This window comes from Leuresthes tenuis, unplaced genomic scaffold, assembly GCF_036924035.1.
Source record: "Leuresthes tenuis unplaced genomic scaffold, fLeuTen1.0.hap1 SCAF_2, whole genome shotgun sequence".
NCBI lineage: Eukaryota > Metazoa > Chordata > Actinopteri > Atheriniformes > Atherinopsidae > Leuresthes > Leuresthes tenuis.
The window spans coordinates 19,639,227-19,653,872 of record NW_027325356.1 but is presented as its reverse complement, the minus strand read 5'-3'; the positions used below and the strand labels follow the sequence as shown (position 1 = coordinate 19,653,872).

At 40.9% G+C, this 14,646-nt stretch overlaps 1 protein-coding gene across 2 annotated transcripts in view; it reads right to left on the bottom strand.

Annotated features, from left to right (window-relative positions):
• The window catches only part of phlpp2 (PH domain and leucine rich repeat protein phosphatase 2), a 117,045-nt gene extending 102,481 nt beyond the window's left edge, over positions 1–14,564 (bottom strand). For both annotated transcript variants that reach the window (XR_011914935.1, XM_072380568.1), the window contains exons 1-3: positions 14,209–14,564; positions 11,216–11,496; positions 7,736–7,869 (exon numbers count right to left, since the gene is read on the bottom strand). Coding sequence is in view for 1 of the 2 variants with exons in the window: in XM_072380568.1 (XP_072236669.1) it covers positions 7,736–7,869; positions 11,216–11,496; positions 14,209–14,421 (628 nt within the window). In the remaining variant the exon portion in view is untranslated. The remainder of the gene's footprint in view (positions 1–7,735; positions 7,870–11,215; positions 11,497–14,208) is intronic.
• Between the last annotated feature and the right edge of the window lie 82 nt (positions 14,565–14,646).

Genomic DNA, 14,646 nt, shown 5'->3' with positions numbered 1-14,646 from the left:
TATGGACACAGCTGAAGGACACATCCGACAGCAACGCTATCTGCCAGCCTTCAAGTACACTCAAGTAAATGGCAGGTCAAATAAGTTCGGAGGACGCTGCCTCAGCCTCCTGTCTCGTTTTTAATTTCCCTCAAAGCAACTTCTGCTTCCTCCCACTCAGACACTATTACTGGCAACCTGCTTACTCTCCCTCCTTCCAAGTCAGTCTTTCTCTCCACCTCCCCTTTCTCCTCACAGGGCCATCCAAACAAAATGAAATCCTCCTTATGCTTTTTCTTCACCATGGAAACTGATGAGGAGCAAGCCAAGTGTTTCGGACAAGAAATTGGCTGGCTGGCTGGCAGATCAATAGCAGTTCCTGATCTCTGGGTGTCCCCGCACTAAGAAAGAAAGTCAGTGACATGAAACCTCGCCGGGTCATTGTAGGGTACAGTTTAGGTAGCTTAAAGAAGAAACAACTGCACTGCGATTTACTTCTTGCTTTTGTCACCAACAAAATGTCTGTGGCAGGAAATTGTGAACTGAATCGTCAGCTTTTCCTCAGCCAACCTGTAATTAAACAAAACACCAAACTTGCAACAAACTGACACAGGTCGACAGGATGCTCCCACTGGCTTAACTCTACACAACACTTGTTTTGCTGTCAGGGGACTGCATTTTGAAGGCCACCTACACAGCGTTAGCTCTCAGTCTATTTTAGCAGATCAATGTCCTAAATTTCCATATTGGAATAATTTACTCTTTACCAGCACTGAAAAAAAGTCATTTTATTATGAATTTAACAAAAATAATCAACAATAGCTAATTAATAATTAAAATCCTTGGTCTGAAGAGGGGGAGAAGACGAATGCAAATGCAGAACTAACAGGCAAGAGGCAGACAGGTGAAGAAACTAAAACTTTATTAAAAAAAGAATACTAAGAGAAGGCACTGCCTTAGCAGGGGACACTCAATACTAAACTAACAAAAAAAAAAACAAGAAACAAAACTCAGGGGTAGACACAGGACAGATAGACAAGGCAGCCCTATGATAAGGATTTGGCACTGAACAAAAGAAGATATACTGAGGGTGGTAATTACAAAACAAGAGGCACCTGTGGCAATCAGTAACTGACAATCAGGTGTGGCACTGGAAATAAATACAAAGTAACTAAGGTGCACGAGGTAAACCGATGACAAAAAGATATATGAAACCAAGAAATCCAAAGATAACGTGAAAACACATAAAACCATAGATCATAATATCATCTTGTGTGGCTCTTTGAATGCTCATATGCAGATTTATAATTGGGCTGCACAGTTGTGTGGTGGTTAGCGCTGTTGCCTCGCCACACGAGGGTTCTTGGTTCAAATCCTAGCTGGGACCTTTCTGTGAGAAGTTTGCTTGTTCTTCCCATGCATGTGTGGGTTCTCTCTGGGTACTCCAGCTTTCTTCCGCTGTTAAAAAACTGTTAGGTTAAGTGGCAATTCTAAATTGGTTCGGTGTGTATGATTATCTATTTCTCGGTGTGGGCCTGCGATGGACGAGCCACCTGTCGGGGTGTACCCTGCCTCTTGCTCAATGACAGCTGGGATAGGCTCCAGTGCCCTGTAGTAAAAATAAGAAGGTATAGAAATGGATGGATGGAACAGTTTATATTTACCGTTTGGGGGTCTACAAAAACACATTAACATGCTTTAATGGTAAAAAAAATTTTTTTAAAAACTACACTGCAACATCACCTCTTGCTAACCTTTGTCTCAACCATTTTGTTTAGCTCCTGGCTCTTAAAGATTAAAGGGGCAGGCTGGTCAGCTGATTGGTCAGAAATGGTGCCGCGTGAGACTGTTTGAGACTCATTCTTTGTTTGAGTCTGCCAAACGAGCCACAAGGAATGCAAATTGTAAATATATCTCATGGTGATGCAGATGATTTGAGAAACAAAAAACAAAAAAACTCTTGTGGTGCGAATAATTCCTTCTGATGCACATTTCAGGCTTTTCTTTCGTTTGCTGACCTTTTACATGCACTAAAAACACACACACACACACATACAATATGCTGAGGGAAAGGGGAATACACAAAAGACATTTTACGTCCTCTTTTTAAAAAATCATATATCATTGTTTTCAGTGACAATCGTCTTACATAGAAAAGCATGGATGCTTCTTTGTGAGGATTAACAGACAACCAAGTAAACTAAAACTCTCATGTGAAAAATATTTGTCACCTTTGCCTTAACATGAAGTAATTTCTTATGTAGTGGAGCTATAGGTGGGAAATTTGCACATAAAATGACAAGAAAAATGCATAACATTGCTGCGGCGCATGCAGAGGCGCATACACTGCATTTCTCACTTCCATATCAATACAACCACCCATCTGAAAGCCACAAATCTGTTTACGCAACACCAAACCAAAAGTTCCAGCCTTTTAAGAGTCAACTTCTAAAACAAACACACATGATATCCACCAAGGTCTGCAGGGTTATTAGTTACTAGGGAAACATGTTATTCACAAAATCAAAGTCCAATCTGAGTTAGTAAATCTCCATACTCTCTCCTGCAACCTCTTGCTGCTCTGCAGAAAGCCAGCCAAATCAATTCCACCCCACTGATGACAAATAATGTTGACTCCCGGTGACTGCGGAGGGGGTTGATGACATAGCTGTAACATGTTGTGCAAAAGCAGTTTTCTTAAGTAGCAGGGCTGCAGACAGCCTGTGCAGAGTGTACTAAAGTAATGATCAACCGGTGTCAAACACCTTTGTACGAGTAGCTGTCAAAGCCCAGGGACCATATGAAGAGTGGCAGATCAGAGAGTCAAATATGTGACTTCTTATCTCCCCTCAGCTCATCTCAAGTGAGTCTGTGGCCTTTAACCAGCAAACCCAGTGACATTTACCTCACATGACATGCCAGATGAGCAACAAGGACACAAGAGGTCAAATTCTACACCCACATTGCTGAAAAGTTAAAGTGTATGGAGAGGCAAATGTAATGAAGGAAGGAAGAAGGATGGAAGAAAAAAAGGGAATATGAAAGTTAAAAAATAAGAGGGGAGTTGACCTGTGAAACTAAAAAACAGACAGGTTGCCCAGTCGAATGGTCAAAAACATTTCTTAATCACTTCTCCTTCACCAAGTTGAAAAACACCACAAAATCAAGGAAACACGTAGGGAGAAATTTTCAAGAACTAGGACCCTTACTCTAAGCTGTGATGTGCCCCCAAAAAAGTACTTTGGCTAATGTGTTCTGATTACATTGTTTCATGGAGGATACACAGATTTATTAGTTGAATATGATATATTAAATCCATCCATTTTCTATACCCGCACAATTCAGGGTCATGGAGCCTATCCCAGCTGCTACTGGCTGAGAGGAGAGTTACCTCCTGGATATGTCACCAGTCCCTCTCAGAAACAAACAACCATGCACACTCATTCCTACGGTCAGTTTAGAGTCATCAATTAACCTAACATGCCTGTTTTTGGATGGGAGAAGGAAGTCTGAGTTCCCGAAGAGAATCCACGCATACACTTATTATGGCTGCTGCTTAGGTACTTCAGGGTCATTTCAGTCATACTGAAAATAATTTCATACGTGTGTTGTAACATTAAAACAGTTCCATGCACATAAGCTTGGTGACTGACAAGACCACCTTAATACCCTCTGTTGAATTACTGTATTGCCAAATGCAAACTAATAGTGAATAATTCATTATTCTGTAACTATAGACTCCAAAAGGGAGCTAATGCCATTGAAAAGCAACCAAAATTAAACATAAGAATGTGCAAAGAATGAGCTCCTTGGGTTGATTGGAAACAATCAAAACATATCCAACTGATAGGTACTTCAACGCAGAAATGTAAAACATTTAAGAGCAAGTGAACAGTATGATTACTATGATTAAACTTTGCAAAAAATAAAGAGATGGATATATAATGGGCCAAAACAAGAAAAATGTATGTTTAATTTAATTTTTCTTTGTGAGGTAACCCTGGTCTGTAGTTTGTGATCTTGGCCAGGAGGGTGTTCTAAAATCTGTTTTTATTCACATATTGGATTACTTTGAGGCATCTGTCGAGCACTCAGATGAATACAATACTCTCTGTATCCCAGAGCTTTTTTGTCTCACTCAAGATTGCATAGATTGCATTAGCATGCAGTAGGGGGTCAGTGGAGGCGGAAACACAGTCTGATTTGACTCAGAACAGCAAGCTCTTTTTGGCAGTAAATTCAGATTCAACCCACCACCCAGATGCCTCCACTTGGTGGTCTGTTATTACCTATGTTCTTTTTTTTCTTTTTTTTTTTAAAAACAAACAAAAAAACAACAACTCTTCTTTAAAGTTTTGACATCTGATATGACAGTCACGCATTGTGCAGAACACTAATGGAAGACACACAGCAGCATACTGCTTTTGAATACAGATGACTTGAAAACACCACTTAAAAGGTGGTTATGTTACAGCTGCAGTAAACTAAGATGCTTGAAAGCTCACCATTAGGTTGAAAACTGCAGGTTTAATATGGGAAAGAGGAAATCCTTGAGAGAAACAGAACTCCATCAAAGAAACAGTCCATTACTAGGAGCTGGCAGGAAACCAAGGAGTGCCTGCTCTCTGCAGAGCTCTATTGCTCAGGGCAATTCTGTGCAAGCTTGGATCTGAGTAGAGTTTAATTTTTTTTGCCTTACTTTCCATCAGACTGAGTCTTGTGTTTTTGTCACTGAAAAAAAGCTTTTTCCCTTTTTAAAAATTAAAATGACAAAGCAGCCTAATGCTTGATTGCTTGCTGTGAGGACATGATTACATACACTCAGTGATAAACCACTGGGAGAGTTTCAGACATTAGTTCACCACCCATATCGTCACCGCTCAGGATGCTGACAAACTCCATTTAGGTTTAATTTCAGTAAGTAAATCAGCTTTGCTCAAATCAATAAGTTGTTAGTTGAGTTCACACTGTTTCAGATGATTCATTTCCCTCCGCTCTGACCCAGACTCTGGACCTAACATGAACTATGCGCAGCAGCTCAAGGTCTCCAAACTCAAAGATGTAAGTGATCACCCAGGCAGGGGCGGAACACGGCCCAGGAGACAAGTACCAGAGCTTACAGCCAACTTCATCTGTGCTGCAGCTGCATGGACTCACTCACAGGACCTCTGGATCTCCAGTCTCTGCGGCTGTTTTCACAAGGTTGTTTTCCTTATTAAGTCATTATTTTGGAAATGTTTACTCCCATGCTCATGTTTGTTTTAATTTTATCCAAGCACCAAGGAAGAAGGGTGTGTGTGCATGTCAGATGAGCTTCCTGCATAAATATAAGTTGACTACATCACCTGCTGCACTGAACTTTGAAACGTAATCGCTTGAGAGAAAAGAAGGCTGTAAAACAATGTAGATCTAAATGAAGCTCATGTGGCAATACTGTACAGTGGCATGCTTCAGTCTGGGTACCCCTGAGTGGGTGGGAGTTAATCTCTAAAATGCATGCAAAACAACAAAAGATTAATCAATTATTATAATCATTTAGTGCAGTTTTAAGGGGGGAAATGAGAGACACATAATGTAATAGTTTGGGAAAACCCACTGACAAAACCTCCATGGGAGAGTCATTAAAGAATTTTTTTCTGTATCCTCACCACAAGAGTCAACATCAGAGGTTTAGAAATAAACATCTAATCAAACTTCAAGCATTAGTCCCAGCAACAGACTTCTGAAAAGCCCATAAAAGAACCAGAAGTCTTTGCAAAAAGAATGAGAGAAGAAAAGAGCTCAAAGTCTCTTAATTACTCCCAAAAAGACTTCATTAGGTGTGTTACCTGCTGAAGTGGGCTCTTGTAATAACAAGACAAAAATCCTCAATTTTCCTTTTACTTGCAGTACACACATTTGTCTTTTTGGCAACTTCAAGGTTGAGAACCTGAAATGTCCAGTGAAACGGACTCGTACAGTCTAATAAACTGTAACGTCTGTTCAGTAAAGATTTGCCTGGGAGAAGTGTCTCAAAATTAGGTTGTTGGGTTTTTGTCAACAATGCAAATAGTTCCCCTAATACACCACAGTGGGTGGGAATGAAAAAACCTGGGTGGCCCTGTGCCAGCCTATAAATGAGGTATGCTAGTAAGTCTGTCTGACTGAGCTGCTTCTTATGCAACAGACAATTTGTGACACGCAACATGAAATCATTACTTGGTTTTCCATTCACTAATCTAGAGCGGTCTTTGAACGACCGCATAAATGAAATGTGAGTCAGACATGTTTCCATTCACTGATTTAAAGTAAATCAACTAGGATGCACAATAATGTCCGTGGATGGCGGTGAAGGGAACGTTGCTTCTTTCGCGACTTTTTCCTCACCAGTAACTTAGAGTACTTATTTTGATGAGATTATTCTTCTAAACAGACAAAACCACCTCGAGCAAACACGTATGTTTTTAAAAGCAGCATTGTAAGCTAGCGTGTTCATCTTGACACTTCCATGGACCATACTTACTTCCACGGTAACTATGGTCTCAAAAGAGAGACCACACTTGCAATGCATGCCAAAATCATTGAAGAAAACTCACTAGATTTATCTGCAAATTGAAAATATAAGCTAAGCAATCTACAAGCTACCACTTATTTCTTTACTAGTTCTAAATCATCAAATGGCAAGTTGTTCTCTTAGTAGCAGCAGCAGCAGCAGCAGGGCATTAAGAGTCTGAATACCAGTCATTTCTGGTCTTTAGTCCTTTTTTTCCCATGAGATGACAAAAGGAGGCAGGAAGTCTCCAAAAGGCCTGACTCGACACTGGCCAGTGTGGCCTGACTACTTGTGGTAGCCAATATCTGACCAGCTCTCATGCTAGCAAGAAGCAAATAACAGTTGGCTGCTGGACATATAAAGACTGAGAATGAGGGCACAGTGAGCTTGAAATCTGTCAGCTAAACAAACAAATCTCTGTTAAAGACGTTGGCAAAAGTCTAGGGGGAAAAAAAGTTAGAGGCTGCTTTAACAGGAACTCAAATCTTTTTTTCTGACTTCTTTTAAGATTTGATAGCATTCTTATTTTTTTATAGGATTAAACAGGACATCGTGGCATTGTAGTATAAAGAAACACTGCATTCGGATTTCAAACTTCCTGTAAAAGCACAAAAAATGTTACAACCCAGAGACAACAAGAACATTTGAAATGTTCTAGTTGACATTGTCCTCTTTCCCTTGCAAAGCAGTGTCTGAGCAGTCCTAACCCAAAGAAATATGGAGTTCCACTGACTGACAAACTCAAACGAGGAGGACTGAAGAAGGTTTATGTCTGTTGTATTTACACACATTCAGGTACACAAATTTGTCACTGGTTTCTCCAGAGTCACATCCATTCTGGTGGCACACTGATCACCCTGACTCAGGATCATCAGTCACTCCTGTCCTGGGGTCAATGAAGCAAGCACCACAAGATGACTGATGATCAGTCGCCCATCATGAGGCCGTAATGGGTGTGTGTTTAAAGAATCCCAGGTTACACTGAATACCACTGACAGCATCATATGTACGGCACGCTCATTGTCTGAAACAATAGCAGCCTTCATTTTATTCAGAAGCACAACCTTGCCAGAGGATGTGGTGAGATCCATTTGGAGACTCTGACCTGCTGTAACATGAGGGCCCTCTCATATTAGTTTTCAGGGGAAAACACCAACCATTTACCAGATCCCACAGCAGGCCGTGGAAACTGGAGAAAACTGAGTCCTGTGGTTGAATACTCACCACTGTAGAAACGGATCAAACAGCTAAGGTCTGAGTTGGCGGCTTCGTGCTGCACTCGCATCGGGTCTACGTAGCCCATAGATGTCAGGTAGTCGTACACCATCTGCAGTGGACGCTCAGAGGGGTCCAGCCTCCTGCAGCACAAAACACAAAGAAATGTGAAGCGTCTGTGTTTGTTTGGCAGCACCGAGCCGTCAGCTTGCTGCACAAGAAACTGAGCCGATTCTGATCACTGGATTGAACAAAATGCAACAAGAAATAAAAGATCTATCACGACTCTCTAACCCATGAATGCTGCATTTTCAGGCTAAAAGCAACTGGTTTGTTGAAGAAAAGTTCTGAGGAAAACCAAATTTTAAAAGATACTGTTAAAAACAAGAGAGAGATTTTATTGTGCAAAAACTCCAAAATGTTGTCTTTAAATGACTTTTACCACTCAAAACAATGGCTTTGGGCTGTATTTTTCAAATTTGTGGGAAAAATTGCATTTCTCTCTATGATCAGCGAAACAAACTTGGTACACATTATCCCCCTTCATGTCCTATGCGTATTGAAATCTCCATTTAACTTCAAATTTAAGTTGATCTGACAAAAACTGCAACCTGCCATTAATCAGTGTGAACACTGATATCTAACATAATGACTGTCAGCTCTGAAATCCAAAGCTCCTATTCTCATATGGGTCACTTTTCAAAAGATTTTTTCTGCTCGCAAACACAACTGAAAATGTAGAATAACACTTTCAGTTTCAAACCAAAACTCAAGCTAACTCCATTTTCAGTTTGCAGTTCTATTTAAAGCCTGAGGATGACAGTAGAATTTGTTTTGTATGCTTTTTTGGGGTTTTTTTACAGCTGAAAAGACAAATCTGCCAGATGATACTGTCAATTTTACAGATATATCAGTACCAGTAAACACAATAACATGAATGTTCTGATTTACCAACAGAAAATGATCATTTTAAAAGTGAACATCATCCCCTGAGGCACTATAAACAAAGATCAGCCTTCCTCTGTTGGCCTGTATGATTTGCAGGATTATGTTAATTGATTTCAGGGAGCTCAAATGCTTAGGCAGCAAGTGGATAAGTGACAGTCTCTGTTGACCATCCACACTTAGAACAGATATGCCTAACTGATTTACAAATGTTCCAACCTTAACCCATGCGCCAAGAAGTTTAATCCATCTCAAGGTGAATCCAGTGGGTTTATCTTCAGCCCTTCTGGTATGTTTTGGAGCAAACTATGGAAATGGGATGTGACTGTTTTCAATTAATTAACTCTGAACAGTGTGGATGTATGCAGTTTAATTTTAGACATTTTCTTCATATAATTACAGTTATTTTTGTGCAAGTAATTCAAATACATGAGGTGTTTCACTCACTCACTTTATTAACTATGAGCCACAAAATAATAACTGTATAACGCTTAACTATGTTGTACCTGACCGAGCTACAAGGGTCACCTGAGTTTATATTTGTCAGTGAGAACGCTAAGTGAATTAGGAGGCCCATGATATCGAGCTGCTAAATCCTCATGAGAGGAGCTATTTGACATGTCTGAGAGCCTCCCTTTGGAAGTGTCCAAGGAATGACAAGCTGGGTGGAAACTCCAGGCATACCCAGAATATACTGGAGGAATTACATGTCACATCTGTCCTGAAAGCACTTAATGGATCCCCAAGGAAGAGCCTGATGCTGGGAAAAAGAGCATCGGGCTGCTTTGCTCACCCTGTTGGCACTTGATACCAACCAGGATCACGATAAGTGGTTCAAAAATGGATGAATGGAAGGATGGATGTTCTCCATCTACTCTGTGGCCTCATTAAATTTATTTAAAAAAAACTGGGTTTGTCCAACTCCAAACAAACAGAAAAGAACGCAGACTGTCTTCCTGAAAGTAGTGCATTACTACGTGCTATAAAAAGAAAATCACTAAGAAAATAAAACTTCCACCGTTCCATCATGTCAGCACTTATAAATTCCATCTCACAGCACAGCTTGGTGCTATCAACTTTTTTTTTGGTTTCGATGCCCACACTAATAAGAGCTAATACAAAAAGACAACTAAGATCTAAGATAAGTTCCACAGAACAATTTACACGAGGGAGAGATAATGTAGACTTAAAAGCCATTTCGAGGGCAAAAATAAATGGAGTTCAAGCTGTTCATTTCAAATGAACAAGTGCTCTTTTTTAGATTGAATGCATTTAAATGTAACCTTGGCTTGCCTTCACTGTATGTACTGTCTGTTTCTAGAAAGTTATTTTTCTCCACTGCATTAAATCCAGTCATAGCTGTCTTCTAATGGCATTAGTCTGTGCTCAGAAGAAGACTCCTATATTAAATTGAAATCCACCTGGTTGTTCTAGCTGGCAGACATCAGCTTAAGAGCTATATATGGCTGGATTAAAAACTGAAACAACACAGACTGTCCAAAGCATACCAAAATCCTTTTATTCATTACAACTCTGCTTGACTTTGCATCGCCTTCAGTCTTCAATTTGCTAAGATATCAAGATGTTGTTCTGCTTCCAGCTATTGCTGGCTACCGGCCAACAAAATGATCAACGGACCACAATCATGTTTCCAGCACGATACATGCAGCATTTTAATGCCATGATATTCCAACAGGGAACACCTACAAACACAACCATTCTCAAGTCTCACCTATAAACTCATCTACAGTATTTTCTGCGGAGTATGTCGCTGGGATTTAAGCAAAAGCTAAGCTCTTACTTTCTCCTTCCTTATGCCTCCACATTTGTTTTCCAAGCAAAGCAAAGATACCTTCCTGGTCACGGATCAGTGAACCGAACAATCAAAGGGTCATTCGCTATTTAGGGCTGCGTATGTCTTTTGGAGCTGAGCAAGGCGTTCTGTACAGCAATGTTCCTTGAGGGTAACTTGGGTGAGGTGATGTGGCAGAATGGGATGGTCAGGTAACCGCAGCACTATGTTCTGTAAATTAAGTCAAGCTTGTTCAATCTTACATTCTGTTTGAAATCATACAAATGATGACAAATTTGAACATCTATTGAAAAACAATCCCTCTGAATAGCTTTTGTCAGATGCGAATGTGTGTTATTATTCTCATATCAGCTGTGTTTTTGATGGAAATGATGAGCTTCCGCTAGACTCTTTGCAGTTGTGTAAACCAGCTGTGTAGCATCTCATGTTTCATTTGCGGCATAAATGTGCAACTGAGGCATCTTTTCATGCTCCAATTGATTCTTTCTTTTAGTTTTTTAATACGTGATTCTATATTCAAGTTAAATGCTTCAGTGCAGAGACACGCTGTGCTGGCTGCAGCTGTTGGATGCTCCATCAAAGTAACTGATATGGGTTTAACCTCTGTCATTCTGTAGCTCCAAAAGAAAAACAGTATTCTAAGTTCCCAGGACAAGCTAGCTTCTGGGCAGCCGTCGTGACATACCGAGGTATTTACTTTCATCACTTCACATACTGTACAGTGCATTCACCTGACGAGGTCTCCGTGCAGCTGAATGTAGAGTCCCTTTCCATCCCTCTGAGCACATAGTTCCTCTACTGTGGTGCTGGTGGAGCACAGCACCAATTGTAGGTCCGTCTGAGGGGTGGAGGAAGCCTGTGGACCAGAGGCTGGTGGTTGGGGGTCCACCATGCCCCCATAAAGACACACACAGCCCCGCTGGGTGTCCCCTTTTAGCCAATCCCGCTCCCGTGATCCAAACCTGGTCTTTCTTGTCACACAGCTTCGACTTCCATTCCGCTTCATGTTGCGCTGCTGACACAAGAGAAATCTTTTTAAACACTGATTGTCATCAGATACGCCACAGCACAACAGCTGGGGGAAGTAGGGGGTGGAGGGGATGGGGTTCATACAGAGTGTATAGGTTGCTGAAATTGACTGCCGTCACTCTAAGGTATGTCAGGGTAGTAGGTGATCTTCCAGTGTGGCCCAGAAAACATTTGACTTCACACTGTTAAAAGCATGTGGCCATCTGCAGCCAAGACCATTTCTGATGGTGGTCTCAATGCATCATCGGTGCATCTTGAGTCATTTCACATTTGTATTTCGAGCTGTCCAATTGTAATTGGATCTCCAAAGACGCATGTTAACGCCTGGTGAGAACAGGACCATTTAATAACCTGGTGGGTGGCAGTCGGGTCAAAATTGCACTTTCATCCCTCTGTCACATACAGGCTCCATAAACTCTGGGTTTTGCTGTCAGTCCATCCCTCGTGTTTTTAGGCTAACGTTAATAACTGTTGTTTATATGGACAACATCTCGATGATGTTAACATGTATTTCATGTTATAGCATGTTTGACTGTTGTGTTCATACGTTCAACCAATCACTGTCTTGTTATGTCGTCGATACTAATCCCAAACCACACAGTTACAGTACATCAAAGACGGTTTCCCTGAAGTTGGAAAAACTCGTACTAAGCTATAAAAAAAAAAAAAGAAATAAAAAAAGGCATCCTAAGGAATAGAACCAGGTGCAGTTTCTGCTGTGTTTACATAAAAAAAAGAAAGGGTTGTAAGAACTATGAAAAAGTTGCCGTAGTCTAAAAGAACCAGTTTCTTGCCATATGTTGACAAACATAGGCTGGAACTTTGAACATCTTATTTCATGTTTCACTTCATCAATCAGACTCACAGGTGCTTTTGCTGCTGGTTACTTTATTATCAAAAGTGTTTCTCATCTTTCCTTCTTCTTATTTTTTTACCATGCACTAACTCATGTCAATGCACGACAACCACTTGCAACTGCTTTCGTTTTTAGAGTCCTCTCCACTGAACTCTATATTTCCCAAGAAGCCTCCATCTGGAACAACAGCACAGTCTGTGAATCAAGTTCCCTTATCTTCATTTATTCTAACACTTACTTGCAGAACACTGTTATCATGTCGTTGTTTTTCTTTACTTTCCCTCATCGACTTTGAGGATGTTAGCTCGATGTGCAGCGGCATAAGGTTTTCAATAATATGGCGCAATACTAGACTCTTTAACATTGACATTACAAAGAAGTAATGTGCTAAAAATAATAAAATATCAGCAGCTCAAGGAAGACAGAGCGTATCACTTGGTCCAGAGGTAAACATATTCTGACACTGCATGTATGCTCTTCAGAGTAATTACAGACAAGATAGGAAAGGTTAGGGAGAGTCCTCTTTGCCTTACACAGCCTCTACGGTCGAAAAGCCTCGAAGCCAAGTTGCAGATAATCATTAAGTTTGCTGAACACTGAACCCTTGTACACTTTAGTTTCAGTTAGACTACTGAACATAATTAATAGCTGATCTTGGTCACAACTTCTGAGAACCCAAAAGCCCATCAGTCGTACCAAATGAATATCAGATGCTGCTACTTGATTAAAATTTAATGATTCATTTCTCATCATGTCAGACAAAAAAAAAACGTCTTTTGTTTCAAGCAGATTGAGCAGATACAAATACATCAACACATTTACGCTATATATGTAGAGTCAATATTTTATTATGCTTTTATTGCTAAAGACAAGACTAAAGATTCACCGCTGCCCAACTCAAATAGGTCATACTGGAGCAGCAGTATTCCAGAGGTTAGAGAGGTAAGAATGTGACCTCTCACACCTGTTGTGAGGTTCATAAAGCATGAACTGCTGTTTGCCGATGTGGGATCACTCAGCGGTGACCCAAAACGTCTTCAGGTGTACTGGGAACCTCGCAGGTGAGGACATGTTTCACTGTGTCATTGTGATTCAGTGTGCTGTCCTGACTCAGAGGGAAGTACATAAATACTGTACGCTGCAGATTTGTCAAGGTCCAGTTAAAGAAAACAGACTTATCCTTCAGCTGCCGACTGAACGGGATCCTCGTTTATTAAACTCGCACAAAGCTTTTCGTCATTGATTCGCAAAACCACAGTTTCTTTACTTATGTTTAAGTTAAAAAAAAAGCAGGAAAACTAATAAAGAATTGCCTTGTCATCTGTCCATAAAGACTAGAATATGTTTTAAACACTCTAGAAGTAGAAATATTGATGCTGAAAGTAAATTTTCAGGGGGGGGGGATGCTTTGCCTGTTGTATTTAACAGTTTGACATTTTGCTTATTTTAATGTGCAACCACTTTGGAATACAATGACTGAAAAATGTGCACTCACAATAAAAAGCTGAGGTGCATTTTATGTACATCCATGACATTTGAGACACATTATGTCTCAAATGTCAAAGAAATTGTCCAGCATCAGGCCTTCCTATTAAAGATCTAACACCCAACAGCCTGTGTGTTGATATTAATTGGCTCTGGTACACTCCTCACTAAATGGCAATCATCACTTGATATGATGGGCATTACACAATACTGAAAAGGATGCATTTTAATTCATGCACTTTGCCCCCTTCCAATCATCTACTGCAATACAAGAAAATCTTTCTGTGTAACGAGCACTTCGTCCTGTTTGAATCACTGCATGAGAAGAACATGAACCTTCTCGCCATGACCTGCCTTTAACACTCGGATCCCCGTTGCAGAATGAGCTCCAGGACCACTGCGGCTGCCGCGACCTGCAGTCTGGTTCAGCCCCGCCTGGTGAACCACCGTGTCCGGCTGCCTGTCTATGCAAGCCCCGTTATTTCCGACATCACCTCCTTTCTTGGCGTCCGCCTGGATGTTGGTCGCAGCGATCGCCGCGTTATTGTCCTCGTCCTCCATCGCCATGTATGATCAATGTTAACAGCGACAAAAGCAAGGCACTGTCCCGGTACGCGACTCGCAAATTCCCACGGAGGGGTGAAAATTCATCCCGTGTCGGCGTAGCGACGCCATATCCCGACTAATCTGACTGCTGTCACACAGGCCTGCCGGAGAGCTGATCAATAAACATTAAATGGGCGGGTTCAGAGTATTCTTCAACAGCGACTGGCTCACTCTGAGGGGAGAGGC